The following is an 18,792-nucleotide window of genomic DNA, read 5'->3' as shown; positions in this document are numbered from 1 at the left end:
CCAGCCTTGCATCCCAGGGATGAAGCCCACTTGATCATGGTGGATAAACTTTTTGATGTGCTGCTGGATTTGGTTTGCCAGTATTTTATTGAGGATTTTTGCATCAATGTTCATCAAGGATATTGGTCTAAAATTCTCTTTTTTGGTTGTGTCTCTGCCCGGCTTTGGTATCACGATGATGCTGGCCTCATAAAATGAGTTAGGGAGGATTCCCTCTTTTTCTATCGATTGGAATAGTTTCAGAAGGAATGGTACCAGTTCCTCCTTGTACCTCTGGTAGAATTCGACTGTGAATCCATCTGGTCCTGGACTCTTTTTGGTTGGTAAGCTATTGATTATTGCCACAATTTCAGAGCCTGTTATTGGTCTATTCAGAGATTCAACTTCTTCCTGGTTTAGTCTTGGGAGGGTGTATGTGTTGAGGAATTTATCCGTTTCTTCTAGATTTTCTAGTTTATTTGCATAGAGATGTTTGTAGTATTCTCTGATGGTAGTTTGTATTTCTGTGGGATCGGTGGTGATATCCCTTTTATCATTTTTTATTGCATCTATTTGATTCTTCTCTATTTGATTCTTCTCTCTTTTCTTCTTTATTAGTCTTGCTAGCAGTCTATCAATTTTGTTGATCTTTTCAAAAAACCAGCCCCTGGGTTCATTAATTTTTTGAAGGGTTTTTTGTGTCTCTATTTCCTTCAGTTCTGCTCTGATTTTAGTGATGTCTTGCCTTCTGCTAGCTTTTTAATGTGTTTGCTCTTGCTTTTCTAGTTCTTTTAAGTATAATGTTAGGGTGTCAATTTTGGATCTTTCCTGCATTCTCTTGTGGGCACTTAGTGCTATAAATTTGCCTCTACACACTGCTTTGAATGTGTCCCAGAGATTCTGGTATGTTGTGTCTTTGTTCTCTTTGGTTTCAAAGAACATCTTTATTTCCGCCTTCATTTCATTATGTACCCAGTATTCATTCAGGAGCAGGTTGTTCAGTTTCCATGTAGTTAAGCAGTTTTGAATGATTTCTTAATCCTGAGTTCTAGTTTGATTGCACTGTGGTCTGAGAGACAGTTTGTTATAATTTCTGTTCTTTTACATTTGCTGAGGAGAGCTTTACTTCCAACTATGTGGTCAATTTTGGAATAGGTGTGGTGTGGTGCTGAAAAAAATGTATATTCTGTTGATTTGGGGTGGAGAGTTCTGTAGATGTCTATTAGGTCTGCTTGGTGCAGAACTGAGTTCAATTCCTGGGTATCCTTGTTAACTTTCTGTCTCGTTGATCTGTCTAATGTTGACAGTGGGATGTTAAAGTCTCCCAATATTATTGTGTGGGAGTCTAAGTCTCTTTGTAGGTCACTCAAGACTTGCTTTATGAATCTGGGTGCTCCTGTTTTGGGTGCATATATATTTAGGATAGTTAGCTCTTCTTGTTGAATTGATCCCTTTACCATTATGTAATGGCCTCCTTTGTCTCTTTTGATCTTTGTTGGTTTAAAGTCTATTTTATCAGAGACTAGGATTGCAACCCCTGCCTCTTTTTGTTTTCCATTTGCTTGGTAGATATTCCTCCATCCTTTTATTTTGAGCCTATGTGTGTCTCTGCACATGAGATGGGTTTCCTGAATACAGCACACTGATGGGTCTTGACTCTTTATCCAATTTGCCAGTCTGTGTCTTTTAATTGGAGCATTTAGTCCATTTACATTTAAAGTTAATATTGTTATGTGTGAATTTGATCCTGTCATTATGATGTTAGCTGGTTATTTTGCTCATTAGTTGATGCAGTTTCTTTCTAGCCTCGATGGTCTTTACAATTTGGCATGATTTTGCAGTGGCTGGTACCGGTTGTTCCTTTCCATGTTTAGTGCTTCCTTCAGGAGCTCTTGTAAGGCAGGCCTGGTGGTGACAAACTCTCTCAGCATTTGCTTGTCTGTAAAGTATTTTATTTCTCCTTCACTTGTGAAGCTTAGTTTGGCTGGATATGAAATTCTGGGTTGAAAATTCTTTTCTTTAAGAATGTTGAATATTGGCCCCCACTCTTTTCTGGCTTGTAGAGTTTCTGCCGAGAGATCTGCTGTTAGTCTGATGGGCTTCCCTTTGTGGGTAACCCGACCTTTCTCTCTGGCTGCCCTTAACATTTTTTCCTTCATTTCAACTTTGGTGAATCTGACAATTATGTGTCTTGGAGTTGCTCTTCTCGAGGAGTATTTTTGTGGTGTTCTCTGTATTTCCTTAATCTGAATATTGGCCTGCCTTGCTAGATTGGGGAAGTTCTCTTGGATAATATCCTGCAGAATGTTTTCCAACTTGGTTCCATTCTCCCCGTCACTTTCAGGTACACCAATCAGACATAGATTTGGTCTTTTCACATAGTCCCATATTTCTTGGAGGCTTTGTTTGTTTCTTTTTAGTCTTTTTTCTCTAGACTTCATTTCTCGCTTCATTTCATTCATTTCATCTTCCATCGCTGATACCATTTCTTTCAGTTGATTGCATTGGCTCCTGAGGCTTCTGCATTCTTCACGTAGTTCTCGAGCCTTGGCTTTCAGCTCCATCAGCTCCTTTAAGCACTTCTCTGTATTGGTTATTCTAGTTATACATTCGTCTAATTCTTTTTCAAAGTTTTTAACTTCTTTGCCTTTGGCTTGAATTTCCTCCTGTAGCTTGGAGTAGTTTGATCATCTGAAGCCTTCTTCTCTCAACTCGTCAAAGTCATTCTCTGTCCGGCTTTGTTCTGTTGCTGGTGAGGAACTGCGTTCCTTTGGAGGCGGAGAGGTGCTCTGCTTTTTGGAGTTTCCAGTTTTTCTGCTGTTTTTTCCCCATCTTTGTGGTTTTATCTACTTTTGGTCTTTGATGATGGTGATGTACAGATGGGTTTTTGGTGTGGATGTCCTTTCTGTTTGTTAGTTTTCCTTCTAACAGACAGGACCTTCAGCTGCAGGTCTGTTGGAGTTTGCTAGAGGTCCACTCCAGATGCTGTTTGCCTGGGTGTCAGCAGCGGTGGCTGTAGAACAGTGGATTTTCGTGAACCGTGAATGCTGCTGCCTGATTGTTCCTCTGGAAGTTTTGTCTCAGAGGAGTACCCGGCCGTGTGAGGTGTCAGTCTGCCCCTACTGGGGAGTGCCTCCCAGTTAAGCTGCTCGGGGATCAGTCACCCACTTGAGGAGGCAGTCTGTCTGTTCTCAGATCTCCAGCTGTGTGCTGGGAGAACCACTACTCTCTTCAAAGCTGTCAGACAGGGACATTTAAGTCTGCAGAGGTTACTGCTGTCTTTTTGTTTGTCTGTGCCCTGCCCCCAGAGGTGGAGCCTACAGAGGCAGGCAGGCCTCCTTGAGCTGTGGTGGGCTGCACCCAGTTCGAGCTTCCGGGCTGCTTTGTTTACCTAATCAAGCCTGGGCAATGGCAGGCGCCCCTTCCCCAGCCTCACTGCCACCTTGCAGTTTAATCTCAGACTGCTGTGCTAGAAATCAGCGAGACTCCGTGGGCGTAGGACCCTCCAAGCCAGATGTGGGATATAATCTCCTAGTGTGCCGTTTTTTAAGCCCATTGGAAAAACGCAGTATTAGGATGGGAGTGACCCAATTTTCCAGGTGCCATCTGTCACCCCTTTCTTTGACTAGGAAAGGGAACTCCCTGACCCCTTGTGCTTCCTGAGTGAGGCAATGCCTCGCCCTGCTTTGGCTCGTGCACGTTGTGCTGCACCCACTGTCCTGCGCCCACTGTCTGGCACTCCCTAGTGAGATGAACCTGGTACCTCAGATGGAAATGCAGAAATCACCCGTCTTCTGCGTCGCTCACGCTGGGAGCTGTAGACCAGAGCTGTTCCTATTCAGCCATCTTGGCTCCACCCCAAAGACATTGTTTTTCATTTCATTATTATAGTAAACGTGATAGTGGAACACTGTGTTTAAATGCCAAATGCAGGAGTTTTCACAAACATCCATGAATGAGAGTACCTTCATGGAAGCCTGAGAGTTCAGTGGAGAGGTTCCAGGACCGGTTTGGAGCAAAAAATCCAATAGCAGATACATTGAAGAGGGTAAGAAGAACAGTTTCATGTTACCCACATTACCCCTCCCTCAAAGTGGCACTGCTTAGTGCCATAGGAGACCTCCTTGGCCTGTGATTTTTCCCAAGGGGAAACATGAGAATGTAGTGAGTGCCCAGATTCTTCACCTACCTGAGAGGCTCACACCTTTCTCGCTATACCAGGACACTGAGGAAATTGGCATGGCTGAACAGTTTGGATATAGCTATGATCAAAGAAAGGGAGCAGGGGCTCAGAGCATTTGGGTGCAGAACTCAACAATGGGTTCAGTTTCTACTAACAACTTTATGGACTTCACCAAGAGGTTTGCCCACAAACCATGTAGGATGGATCAACTGTGGACCCCCTCCCCTAACAAATAGCCCATGCATACTCCCCACACTCCATGCACCTCCTCTCCACCTCCGATAGCTGGCAGTCTGTGCATAGCCCTGAAGACTGTGTGTCTTAGTCTTTGTAGATTGGGCACAAACACATGTAGATAGCTGGCTCAACTCTGTGAGACTGGAAGAAGGCACATAACCTTGAACAAGTCAGGACACTACACTAGGACAAATAAATAGAAGACACTCTGGACTTGACCTGGCTTTGGGGGATGAAGGGAAGGCTTATAATTATAAGACTCTGTCCACTCCCAAGAGGAAGCAAGGGGAGTGAAATGGGCATATCTACAGAAAAGATCTGAGAGACCCTCAAATCCCTCACTGAGCTGACTGCAGAAGGTCTTTCTCTCTCAAAGCCAGTCAGTAAAGACTAGAGGAGGTGACCACGTCTTCAAATGCAAAGGGCCAGGTACAGTGGCTCATGCCTGTAAATCTAGCACTTTGGGAGGCTGAGGTGAGTGGATCACCTGAGGTCAGGAGTTTGAGACCAGCCTGGCCAACATGGTGAAAACCCATCTCTACTAAAAATACAAATATTAGTGGGCATGGTGCTGGGCGCCATAATCCCAGCCACTCATGAGGCTGAGGCAGGAGAATTGCCTGAACCCAGGAGACAGAGGTTGCAGTGAGTCGAGATGGTGCCATTGCACTCCAGCCTCGGTGACAGAGAGAGACCACATTGCAAAACAAAACAAAATAAAACAACACAACACAACAATAACAACAACAACAAATGCAAAGACAGCAATGCAGGACTTCAAGGAACATTAAAATCAAGGAAATATGACACCAACAAAGGAGCATACTTTTCCAGTAAGTAACCAACCCCAAAGAAATGGATACCTATGTATTGCGTAACAAAAATTCAAAATAATTGTTATAAGGAAGCTCAGTGAGCTACAAGAGATCATAGGCAATTCAACAAAATCAGGTAAAAATACATGAACAAAACAAGAAGTTCAACAAAGAGATAGAGGTTATAAAAAAGAACCAAACAGAAATTCTGGAGCTGAAGAACAGAATGAATGAAATGAAAAATACAATAGAGTACTTTAAAAGCAGACTTCTCAAGGAGAAGAAAGAATCTGTAAATTTCTAGATAGTCATTTGAAATACTCACTCAAAGGAGAGAAAAGAAACAAGAATGAAAAAGAATAAAGAAAGCCTATGGATTTTATGGGACACTATTAATCAAACAAATATGTACATTATGGAAGTTCCAAAAAGAGAAAACGGAAGTGGGGAGGGGGGCATATAGCTTATTTAAAGAAATAATGGCTGAAAACTTTCCAAATCTTAGCAAAGATATGGGCATCCAGGTTCGTGAAGATTAAAGGTGTCCAAACAGGACCAACTCAAAGAAGATTGCACCAGGCCATATTCAGATTGTCAAAAGTCAAAGACAAAGAGAGAACTTTGGAAGCAGCAAGAGAAAAGAGGTTTATTATGTACAGGAGAAGTCCTTATAAGGTGATTGGTGTATTACTAAGCAGAAACCTTGAAAGCCATGAGAGAGTGAAATGGTATATTCAAAGTGCTGAGAAAAAAGAAAAACTATAAACCGAGAATATTTTATGTAGCAAAACTGTCCTTCAGAAATGAAGAAGAGATAAAGACTTTTCTAGACAAAAACTGAGGGTGTTCCTGCCTTACAAGAAATGTTAAAGAGAGCTCTTTAAGTTAAAATGAAAGGATGCTAATTAATAACATAAAAACATATGAAAGTATAGGACTCATTGGTAAAGGTAAGTATATAGTTAAATTCAGAATATTCTATTACTGTAATGGTGGTACATAAATGATTTAACTCTAGTATAAGAGTTATAAGACAAAAATATTAAAAATGACTATATCCACAATAATTTGTTAATGGATGCACAATATAAAAATGTAAATTTATGATATCAATAACATAAAAGAAGTGGGGAAGAAGTAAAAGTGCAGTTTTGTATGTGCTTAAACTCTTAAAGCAGCTTAAAGTAGACTGTTATAGCTATATTTTATGTAAGCCTCAGTGGTCACTAAGAAAAAAGCTATAGCAGATACACAAAAGCTAAAGAGAAAGGAATCAAATTATATCACTACAAAAATTATCAATTACAAAAGAAGACAGCAAGAGGGGAAGAAAGGAATGAATAACTACATTTGGAAAAAAATTCACAAAATGGCAATAGAAAGTCCTTTCCTATTAATAATTACTTTAAATATAAATTGATCAAATTCTCTAATCAAAAGTCATAGAGTGGCTGAATTGATAGAAAAAAAAAACAAAATCCAACTATATGGTACCTACGAGAGATTTACTTTAGCTTTAAGAACCTAAATAGGCTGAAGGTAAAGGAATAAAGAAATGATATTCCATGAAAATGGGAGAAGGGCTGGCTATACTTAGATCAGACAAAATAGACTTTGAGTCAAAAACCGTCACAAGAGGCAAAGAAGTTCACTCTATCCTGATAAAGGGGTCAATTCATCAAGTGCATACAGTAGTCCCCCTTATCCATGGGAGATGCCTAAAAACCATGGAGAGTAGTAAACTCTGTATATATTATGTTTTTTCCTATACATACCTGCCTATGATAAAGTTTAATTTGTAAGGTAGGCACAGTAAGAGATTAACAACAATGATAATAAAACAGGATAATTATAACAATATACTGTAATAAAAGTTATGTGAATATGGTGACTGTCTCTCAAAATATCTTATTGTACTGTACTCTGGGTAACAGAAACCACTGAAAGTGAAACCACTGATAAGGGGGGAATACTACGTAACAACTGTAATGCACCCAACATTGGAGCACCTAAATATAGAAAGCAAACATTAACAGAAACAAATGAAGAAATAGACAATAATGCTATGATAGTAGCAGACTTCAAAACCCCACTTTCAACAATGGATAGATCATCCAGACAGAAAGTCAATAAAGAAACAGTGATCTTGAACAACACTATGGACCAAATGAAACTAACAGACTATACATAACATTTAATCGAACAGTAGAATACACATTCTTCTCAAGTGTACATGGAATATTCTCCAGGATAGAGCATATGTTGGGTCATAAAACAAGTCTCAACAAGTTTAAGAAGACTGAGATCATATCAAGTATCTTTCATAATCACAGTGGTATAAAACTACAAATCAAAGACAGGAAGAAAACTAGAAAATTAACAAGTATGTAAAAATCAAACAACATACTCCTGGCCAATGGATCAAAAAAGAAATAAAAATGGAAATTAAAAAATACCTTAAGACAAATGAAAATGGAAATACACATTCCAAAATTTGTGGGATGAAGCAGAAACAGTTTGAAAAGGGAAGTTTATAATGATAAATGTCTATGGTAAGAAAAAAAGAAGGATCTCAAATAAACAACCTAACATTAGACCTCCAAGAACTAGAAAAAGAAGAGCAAAGTCAGGCCAAAGTTAGGAGAAAGAAGAAAACAAGAAAGATCAGGGCAGGAATAAATGAAATAGAGACTTGAAAAACAATAGAAGAAAATCAACAACATTAGTACTTGTGTGTGTGTTTTTTGTTGTTGTTGTTGTTGTTGTTTGTTTGTTTGTTTGTTTTTGAGATGGAGTCTCACTGTTACCCAGGCTGGAGTGCAGTGGCACAACCTCAGCTCACTGCAACCTCTGCCTCCTGGGTTCAAGTGATTCTCCTGCCTCAGCCTCCCAAGTAGCTGGGACTACAGGCATGCGTCACCATGCCTGGCTAATTTTTTTTCTCTTGTAGTTTTAGTAGAGATGGGATTTCACCATGTTGGCCAGGCTGGTCTCAAACTCCTGACCTCGTGATCTGCCTGTCTTGGCCTCCCAAAGTGCTGGGATTACAGGCATGAGCCACAGTGCCCGGCCAGTATTTGCTCTTTTTAAAAGATAAACAGGATGGACAAACCCTTAGCTAGACTAACCAAGAAAAGAAGATGATGCAAATAAACAAAATTATAAATGAAAGAGAAGACATTATAACAGCTACCACAGAAATACAAAGGATCATAAGAGACTACTATGAACAATTACATGCCAACAAATTAGAGAATTTAGAAGAAATGAATAAATTCCTAGAAACATATGACTTACCAAGACTGAATCATGAAGAAATAGAAAATCTGAACAGGCCAATAACCAATAAAGAGATTGAATCAGTACTCCCAAACCTCCCAACAAAGAAAAATCCAGGTCTAGATGGCTTCATGGGTGACTTCTACAAAACATTTAAAGAAGAATTAACACCAATCCTTCTCAAACTCTTCCAAAAAGTTGAAGAAGAGGAAATACTTCTAAACTCATTTTACAAAACCAGCAATATCCAAATACCAATGCCAGACAAGGACACTAGAAAAAAAAATTAAAGGACAATATGCTTGATGAATATAGATTCAAAAACCCCCAACAAAAACTAGCAAACCAAATCCAACAATGCATTAAGAGTGTCATACCTCATAATCAAGTGGGATTTCTCCCTAGGGTTTAAGAACGGTTCCGCACATGCAGGTCAATAAAGGTGATATGTCACATTTATAGAATAAAGGACAAAAATCATATAATCATTTCAATCAATGGAAAAAAGGATTTGACAAAATTTAATGCTCTTTTATTATAAAAACCCTCAACAAATCAGGTGTAGAAGACTGTATCTCAACATAATAAAGGCCATGTATGACAAGCCCACAGCTAACATCACACTCATCAGTGAAAAGCTGGAAACTTTTCCTCTAAGATTAGGAACAAGATAAGGTTGTCCACTCTCACCACTTCTATTCAACATAATACTGGAGCAATTAGGCAAGAGGAAGAAATGAAAGCCACCCAAATTGCAAAAGCAGAAGTCACATTTTCTCTGTTTGCGGATGATATGACCTTACATATAGAAAACCCTAAAGACTCCACCAAAAAACGGTAAGAGTTAATAAATGAGATAAGCCAAGTTTAAGGATGCAAAATTAGCATACAAAAGTCAGTTACATTTCTAGACAATAACAATAAACTATCTGAAAACAATCTCATTTACAATAGCATCCAAAGGAATAAAATACTTAGGAATAAATTTAGCTAAGGAGCTGAAATATCTGTACACTGCAAATTATAAGACATTGAAGAAAGAAAGACACAAATAAATGAAAATATATTCTGTGCTCACAAATTGAATTAATGTTGTTAAATGTCCGTTCTACCCAAAGGAATCTTAAGATTTAATGCAATCCCTATCAAAATTCCAATGACATTTTTCACGGAAATAGAAAAGCAATCCTAAAATTCAAATGGAACCACAAAGGACTACAGATAGCCAAAGCAATCTTGAGCAAGAACGAAACTGAAGGCATCACACTTTTTGATTTTAAAATATATTATCAATGGCAGTAATTAAAACAGCATGATGCTAGCATAAAAGCAGTCATACAGACTAATGGAATAGAATAGACAGCCCAGAAATAAATTCATGCACCTACAGTCAAGTAATCTTCAAAAAGGGTGCCAAGAACACAGTGGTAAAGGATAGTGTTTTCAACAAACAGTCCTGGGAAAACTGAACAATCCCATGCAGAAATTAGATTTTTATCTCACACTTAATAAAATCAGCCCAAAAATGATTAAAGATGTAAATGTAAGATGTGAAACTGTAAAACTACTAGAAGACAACATAGGGAAAAAGCTCCTTGATTGGTCCAGGCAGTGTTTTTTAAAAATAGGACAACAGAAGCACAGATAACAAAAGCAAACATAGATGAGTGGGGTTGTATCAAACCGAAAAGCTGCTGCACAAGAAAGAGGATGATGAACAGAGTGAAGTGACAACAACCTATAGGCTGAGAGAAATTAATACTTGCAAACTGTTCATCTGACAAGGGGCTCATATTCAGAACAGATAAGGAACTCAGATCAATAGCAAAACCCGAAGGAAAACAGAACCAAAAAACACAAAAAGTGGATTGGAAACTAGGCAAAGGACCTGAATAGACATTTCTCCAAACAAATGGACAACAGGTATACGAAAACATGCTCAGCATCACGAATCATCAGAGAAACGCAAATCAGAGCCCCAGCGAGCTATCCTCACATCCATTAGGATGGCTATTATAAAAAGATGAAAGATAATAAATGTTGATGAGGGTGTGGAGAAAAGGAAATCTTTGTACACTGTGGTGGGGGTGTACATTGGTACAGCTGTTATGGAAAACAGTATGGAGGTTCCTCAAAAAATGAAAAACAGAGTGACCATGTGATCCAGTAACCTCACTGGAGGGTGTATACTGAAAGGAAATGACATCAGTGTGTCAAAGAGCTGTCTGCACTCCTGCATTTACTGCAACACTATCCACAGCAGCCAAGATGTGGAATCAATCTAAGTGTCATCAATGGATGAATGGATAAGGAGAATGTGGTATGTATACACAATGGAATACTATTTAGCCTTAAAAAAGAAGGAAATCCTGTCACATGCTGTAACATGGATGACTCTGGAGAGCATGATGTTCAGGGAAATAAGCCAGACACAGGAAGACAAATACTGCGTGATCTCACTTATATGTGGAATCTACAGAAGCTGAACTCATAAAACCAGAGAGTAGAATGGTGGTGTCCAGGGGCTGAGCAGAGTGTGGGGGGTGGGGTGCGGAATGTGGATATTCAGGTAACGGGTGCAAAGTTTCAGTTATGCAGGATGAATAACTTCTGGGACAGCGTGGGACCACAGTTAGCAATGCTGCACTGCACACCTGAAATTTGATAGGCAAGTAGATCTTAACTGTTCTCACCAATGGAAAAAAAGGTAACTAAGTGAGGTGATGGATATATTAATTACCATGATTGTGGTAATCATTTCACAATGTACAGGTATATCAAAACATCATATTATACATCTTAAATAGACACAATTTTTATTTGTCATGTGTGCCTCAATAAAATTGGAGAAAAAGAGAGTTCCATTTTCTATTTATTTATTTATTTAGTATTTTACTTTAAGTTCTGGGATACGTATGCAGAACGTGCAGGTTTGTTACATAGGTATAAATGTGCCATGGTGGTTTGCTGCACCTGTCAACCCATCGTCTAGGTTTTAAGCCCCACATGCATTAGGACAAATACCTAATGCTCTCCCTCCCCTTGCCCCCCACCCCCTGATAGGCCCCGGTGTGTGATGTTCCCCTCCCTGTGTCCAAGTGTTCTCATTGCTCAGGGAGTTCTATTTTCAAATCCAGTCTAGCCGTGACAAATAAAAGAAGCAAATGGACAGATGCTTTAGTTTCTCCCAGCAGCGCTAGCAGCTGAGGATGCCTGGAAAGGGCTCCCTCCATCGTCACACCAGCCCCACATTCCCACTCTCTCCTGCCATGAAGCAGCAACAACGTTCCGTGAGAGATGGAATTTCTGTCCCACAACGGTGCCAGACTGTTCAGGAAGAGCCAAGGTCCTGTTATGTTTGCCATTTCAATTGGCTGATAGTAGAATAGATGTCATAGTTTCTCGGGATGTAATGAGAGATTTATCAAATCGTTCCAGCCGATTACAACAAACAGCTTCAGATGGAGAACGTTATTCAGTTCCAGTGGATTTCCAGGGAGTGAGTTAAGCAGCTCCTTCCTTTGGGGCTGGAGTCTTGGCTGCCGTCTCTGGCCCAGCAGCAGCTCAGAGCGGCTTGCTGGAGAGCTGCCTTCGTGCCCACTTAGTATTCCAGACACTGCTGCTCTTTCTCCTGAGTGATGCTTTCGACAACTAGAGAAAGTCCTTCAACACCATAGGATTATTTGGGAAATAGAATGCAAGTCTTAAGGCATTGTCACTGGTTTTGATACAATGGAATTTTAAATCTCTCCTTTGTAGATAAACATATTTTTTCCTTTGCTGCCAGAAAACATTTTAAGGCTTTCTGCCAAAGTCAGTAGAGCTTAATCAATTAGCAAACACTGAGCACAGTCTACATGCAAAACATCAATTGCCATTTGGGGAACCGGAGAAGTAAAACAACAACATCTCACCTTTACGACATTGGCAATTGCAAAGCACCATCTTTCATTTAATTTGATCTTTCTATCAACTATTCATTTAGGTTTCTCAATGGCAGGATTTGTTTTAGATGTATCTTTTTATTCCTCCAGTCTCCCTGCCTAAAGTTAGTACTGAATATTTATTGAAGAAATGAATGAATGAATGCCCAATTTTAAGCAAAGCGAAATTTCCTCACCAGCCTAGAACAGTACCGCTGTGTCAAGATTCACGGGCAGGTCTCTAACCTCTAGAAGTCACTGTTGAGATGGAGCAATGAACCTGAGGTAATAAAAGATGACACTCGCAGATGTCTGACCCCAGGCCAGTGGTGCAGTGAGAAGGAATTCAGAGCAGGGAGCACTCAGCCTCCGTGGTCTTTCCTGCTACCTGGCTCTCCACCCACCCCCTTGCATTTCACAGACTTCCTCCAGGGACTCACAGCAAAAGGGTCTGCTCCCTGGAAGAGGAAAGCATATTGTCCACTCTTTTCCTTATCATTTTTTTCCATAAGTGAATAACATGTATTGGGAAAGGGACGGCCAGTTCCCTATCAGTCTCAGCCGGTTCCATCTCTGTTTTCCTCGAATTAGAACAAAATCGGAAATATGGATAGAACTTAGCAAAGAGAAATGGCTCTCCGAGGAACTGCCTTCCTCAAGTGTTATCAGAGGACTGTTTGGCATCCATAACGGCCTTATTACTTCTCAGGATTTGCCACTCTGTGTGCACTGACTTCACCCCCAGCACTGCATGGTGGGTGCAGGAAAGGGCACGTTGCTTCTCACAAGGGCAGGCAACAGAGAAAGTCCAAAAGAAAGCAGGAAGGGCATGAATAAGAACAAAGGGCGATGCTACAGAGAGGAAAAAAAATGAGAGCACTTTGGAAAGGGGTAGCTTCCACTGGCTCCCATATCCTCGATAACCACTCCTAATTTCACAGGCCTGACAGATAATCAAGGTCTCATTATACCCAGTGTCAGGGAGAGGGTAATATTTTCAGAGGGCAACTACTTAAAAAACAATTTCTGTCACACCGCCTGCCCATGCGTCAGGCACACTGCCTCCACGTCTCGCTGCTGATTTGGAGATAAATTATGCTGATTGCTCCCGATATGAGGGGAATCCATCATCATTCCCCTTTGATTCATCCCGGCCACCCTGTAATTGCTCATGGCCTGTCTCCGAGGAGCCGCCCCTTCCTCTGGGGTGCTAATGAGTCCCTCAGCCCCTGCCTCCTCCTGCAGGCCCCTTGCTGAGCTGTGGTGGGGGTGCCAGGAGATCCTGGGACTCCCAAGGCCAAACCGTCTGCCATGGAAGGATTTTCCTCTCTTGCCCGTGATTACCAGAGGCCAGCCTCTCTTCTGAAGTTCAGCAGAAATCCACCTGCTGGTTATGGGTGGTCAACGCTACTGGACGGGGTCTGGGGAGGGCTCTATTGTTTTCAAAACCTTCTACTGTTAGTAGTTTTGAGATGAAGAACCACATCAAAACTTCTCCCTACCCTGTCTTCTATGTTTTCTTCCTTCAGCCCTGATGTTTGGATTATGAAATACAAGGTGAAGTTTTTAGGTAATCCACGATTTCCTAGGCCTCAGAATCTTGCGGTTGGTAGCAGTATGTGCTTTGTTACAGTTTAGACACCTGAATCAGGGTAGGGTTTTAGGACTTAAGGACACCATAGCTCAGCACAAATGTTCTCATTACTGAATTTGTTTATTCGATCTCAAGAAAAGGGTAAGATAAAATAACAGGCGTGAAAGCACTTTGAACAATGGAAAGTTCTAAATGAATGTATGTTAGGGACCTTTAACGCTTAACCAGCAATTGGATGCAAGATGTCATGGGGCTGTCCACGCAGGCGTTTGTCTGGAGAGTGGGCTTAGAGCTGTCATCAGATTCTCAAAGCCGTCTGTGATGAATGAATAAGTAACTAACGAACTAACTCAATAAATTGCTGCAAATCACAGATATATGGCTTTGCTATTGTTTTGCTGGTTAGAAGCACTGTCAATTTTGTGAAAATTCAAATGCGGTTTGATGATGTTTTTCTTACTTTGCTAATGAGCTGGAGGCAAAACTGGGATTCAAATCTGGTTTCCCAGCTCTCTGTCCAGGCTATTTTTGTGACAAGCCCTCTTCTCTGACCCCGAGGGATGGGCTGCAGAACGGACTGTGGGATCCTCTGTTGCTTCATGCGGTTCCCTTCCCTGTTCATGCCCTTGTCCTGATTCCCGCCAGAGACTGTGACTGTGGGATCCTGTGTTGCTTCATGCCGTTCCCTTCCCTGTTCATGCCCTTGTCCTGATTCCCACCAGAGACTGTGGGCACAGTCGTGATCTCACACTCTCATCCTATTGTTTTCTCTGCAGCATTCAGCTTTACAGATGCCCCCCAGCTTACAGTGGGGCACCATCCCAATATGCCAATTGCACCGAAAATACCAAAAGTCGACACTGCATTTAATACACCTGACTTACAGGACACCATAGCTCAGCACAAGTGTGCTCAGGCACTTACATTAGCCTACAGTGGGGAAAAAGCAGCTAACACAAGTCCTTTTTTATAGTAAGAGTATGATACTGCATATCCGTAGCCCAGGAAAAGATCACCATGCAAAACTAGAATGATGGTGTCTACTGAATTGCCATTGCTTTCACCCCATTGTAAGGTTGAAAAATGAAAAAGTTGTTAGTGGAGCCATCCTAAGTCAGGGACCATCGGGAGGACTTCCCTCAGCAGCTGCTTCAGACTCAGCTCCCCTCGTTATCATGAGCTGTGGACAGAAAAGCAAAAACTCCATTGTAAAAAGGCTGTGGGACGCTGGAGACGCTGGAGGCCCCAGACCCCAAGCTTGCAGCAGGATGTGGGTGATGGTGGAAATGCCAAGAGGACGAGAGATGCGCTCTGTGGCTGTGGGCAGAGCATGCACCCTGCAGCACTGTGCTGGGTGTCAGAGTCCCTGGGGTGGGGAGGGGACAGTGGGGCCCAGCAGGACCATGTCCCGAGCAGGAGTAGGTCCCAGAGGCCATTGGAGGCAGCACTCACGAATATGACAGGGACACCTAGGCAAGTCTGAGACATCTTGGAAGGGATTCAGGTTTAGCAGGTGGGGTAAGAACCATCATGTGTGGATTACACATTCATTCGCGGATGCACGCCTGCATTTTTTCCTGGCTCCTTGTGTTCATTTATTCACAGGATGATCAGTAAGTGCTTTTCCATTTGCCATGCTTTCCCACTGTACCTCTGTCCTGAGGCCCCTCCACCTCCCTGCCTTTGTAGCGTTTCCCTCTCTCTCCCATCCAAACCTGCTCTGAGCCAGGAATCAGAACTTTGGCCTGGCATAGGTATTTAATACAAAGGACAGGTGCTCAGCTTCCAGACTGAATATACTCACTTTCCTCCTCTAACCTGGACAGGAAAAAGCAGGAGAGGATGCGTTCTTGCTTCGAGGGGCCCTGAAACCATCACTTGGGGGGACACATGGCAGTGACTCCTACGCGGGGATGGGGGGCCTTGGATAACAGGGAGAGGGAAGAGATGAGTCAGAGGAGAACCTGCCAGGAGGAAGACGCAAGACCCTGGATTTCACAAGAAGAGCTGCTGATTACATTTGATTGCGTGAAATTTATTTTGCCTTTTTAGTCTTGTGAGCCTGGAGAGAACGCCAAGGCTCCCCAGCCTCTCTGGTGGATTTGATGTTGCATTCTTCATTGTGAGATGAGACGCTCTAGAGGCGCCTGGGCTAGGTTTTCCACTTCTTACCACAAAACAGGTATTGTTTATTGAGTGCTTACCCTGTGTTAGGCACTGAACCAAATGATTTGCAGAAATCATCTCATTCAGTGCCACCTTGAGCCACAAAGTCAACACCTTCCTCCCTGGTTCTTAGCATACACTGCTTTATTTTAGAGGGGTGTGCCTATGTGTGTGTGTGTGCGTGTGTATGTTTGTAGTATATGTGTCTCCTATTCCCCCTATTTGGCAGGTTTCTTAAGGATGAAGTCTGGTCTCCTTAATCACCTCTTTAAACTTCAATGGCCAGCAAAGACTCTTCCATATCATAGGCCTCGAAAGCATTGCGTATGTGGAATTAGAAAGAAAATCCGGAAGGGGGTTAGCAGGATGCTCTGTGGATCTGCAGACACAGAGCAAGAACAGCAGAATTGGTCTCGGTGGGGGTGCCCCGGTCCATAGGCCTGCGAGCCAGCCCTTTATTTTTTATGTGCCCTTGGCTTTGTGGGCTTAAGCCACCTTCTTGATGCTGGTCTTTCATTTAATAGAATGGCTCGAAGGTGAGCATTTTCTTGAAGAAATTATATACAAACCCTGCATGTTGAACTGGTATTGGAGGTATTAGTATGAACTCATAGTTTTTAATATACTTAGATAGATCACCAGCTTGCTGAGGGAGCAGATACAGATGAGTGTTCCTGTGTTTGTGTTTCTTACATAGATTCCTGGCTTTGTCTGCTAAGAGGACCTGGAAGCTCAGACAACCTAAAGCAATGAGCATGCCACGTGCCCAGGCCTTGGTTTCTGAATCCCATTCTACAATGAAAGGAAAGAGCATTCTTTGGAGAAATGGCTGATTTAAGGGCTGGGCTGGGCCAGGGGATGAATGAGATGAGCCTGCAGTAGGAGGTGCTGGAAGCATGGTGGGGACACACCAAAAAGATGCCACTGCCAGTTTGAATGACCAGTTGATGACAATTTGTTGTTGTAGATATTAAAATTGGAAAAATGTACTATCACACTTTTTTAACAGTATCATTGGGTTATAAGATTGACACACAATAAACTCCACCCCTTAAAAGTGTACAATTTGCCGGGCACAGTGACTTGCACCTGTAATCCTAGCACTTTGGGAGGCCGAGGTGGGTGGATCACTTCATGCCTGGAGTTCAAGACCAGCCTGACCAACGTGGTGAAACCCCGTCTCTACTAAAAAAAAATACAAAACTTAGCTGAGCGTGGTGGCAAGCGCTTGTAATCCCAGCTACTGGAGATGCTGAGGCAGGAGAATCGCTTGAACCTGGGAGGCAGAGGTTGCAGTGAGTTGAGATCGCACCGCTGCACTCCAGCCTGGGTGACAGAGCAAGACTCTGTCTCAAAAAAAAAAAAAAAAAAGTGTACAAGTTGACTAATGAAACATCTGTATATACCTGTGAAGCCATCAGCACAATCAAGACAATGGACACAGCCCTCGAACCTTCTTTATGCTGCTCTGTAAGGCCTGGTCCCTGCTCTTACCCCAACCATCCAGATCAGCTTCCTGTCACTAGAGATTCATTTACAATTTCTAGGCATTTATGTAAGTGGAAATATAAGGTATATATTCACTTTTTCTGACTTCTTTACACAGCATTATTATTTTGAGATATTATTGTACATATCAACAATTCATTCTTCTATTGCTAGTAGGATTCTACCATATTATTATAATATAGCACAATTTGTTATTCCAGTCACCTGTTGGTGGGCATGTGGGTGGTTTAGTTGTGGCTATTATAAATAAAGATGTTATAAGCTATCATGGATAATTCTTTGTGTGGACATATGCTTTCAATTCTCTTGGGGAATACTTACAAGTGGAATGGCTGGGTCGTAAAATGGGTGCATGTTTAACTTTTTTAAAATTTAATTTTATTATTATTATACTTTAAGTTTTAGGGTACATGTGCACAAAGTGTAGGTTTGTTACATATGTATACATGTGCCATGTTGGTGTGCTGCACCCATTAACTCGTCATTTAGCATTAGGTATATCTCCTAATGCTGTCTCTCCCCCCTCTCCCCACCCCACAACAGTCCCCAGAGTGTGATGTTCCCCTTCCTGTGTCCATGAGTTCTCATTGTTCAATTCCCACCTATGAGTGAGAACATGCGGTGTTTGGTTTTTTGTTCTTGCAATAGTTTACTGAGAATGATGGTTTCCAGCTTCATCCATGTCCCTACAAAGGACACGAACTCATCATTTTTTGTGGCTGCATAGTATTCCATGGTGTATATGTGCCACATTTTCTTAATCCAGTCTATCGTTGTTGGACATTTGGGTTGGTTCCAAGTCTTTGCTATTGTGAATAGGGCCGCAATAAACATACGTGTGCCTGTGTCTTTATAGCAGCATGATTTATAGTCCTTTGGGTATATACCCAGTAATGGGATGGCTGGGTCAAATGGTATTTCTAGTTCTAGATCCCTGAGGAATCGCCACACTGACTTCCACAATGGTTGAACTAGTTTACAGTCCCACCAACAGTATAAAAGTGTTCCTATTTCTCCACATCCTCTCTAGAACCTGTTGTTTCCTGACTTTTTAAAGAAACTGCCTGTTTCTAAAAGTACTGTAATTAAGTTAAAATGAGGTCTTAA

General features: G+C 41.6%; 1 protein-coding gene across 1 annotated transcript in view; it reads left to right on the top strand.

Annotated features, from left to right (window-relative positions):
• The window catches only part of LOC129476874 (uncharacterized), a 322,482-nt gene extending 304,643 nt beyond the window's left edge, over window positions 1-17,839 (top strand). Inside the window, exon 7 of the mRNA XM_063642394.1 lies at window positions 16,874-17,839. Coding sequence (XP_063498464.1) covers window positions 16,874-17,009 — 136 coding nt within the window. The 3' untranslated portion in view covers window positions 17,010-17,839. The remainder of the gene's footprint in view (window positions 1-16,873) is intronic.
• The last annotated feature ends 953 nt before the right edge of the window (window positions 17,840-18,792 follow it).

The sequence above is a fragment of the Symphalangus syndactylus genome, chromosome 6 (assembly GCF_028878055.3).
Source record: "Symphalangus syndactylus isolate Jambi chromosome 6, NHGRI_mSymSyn1-v2.1_pri, whole genome shotgun sequence".
NCBI lineage: Eukaryota > Metazoa > Chordata > Mammalia > Primates > Hylobatidae > Symphalangus > Symphalangus syndactylus.
Note: the sequence above shows the minus strand (reverse complement) of the source record. Positions and strands in the feature narration are given on the sequence as shown.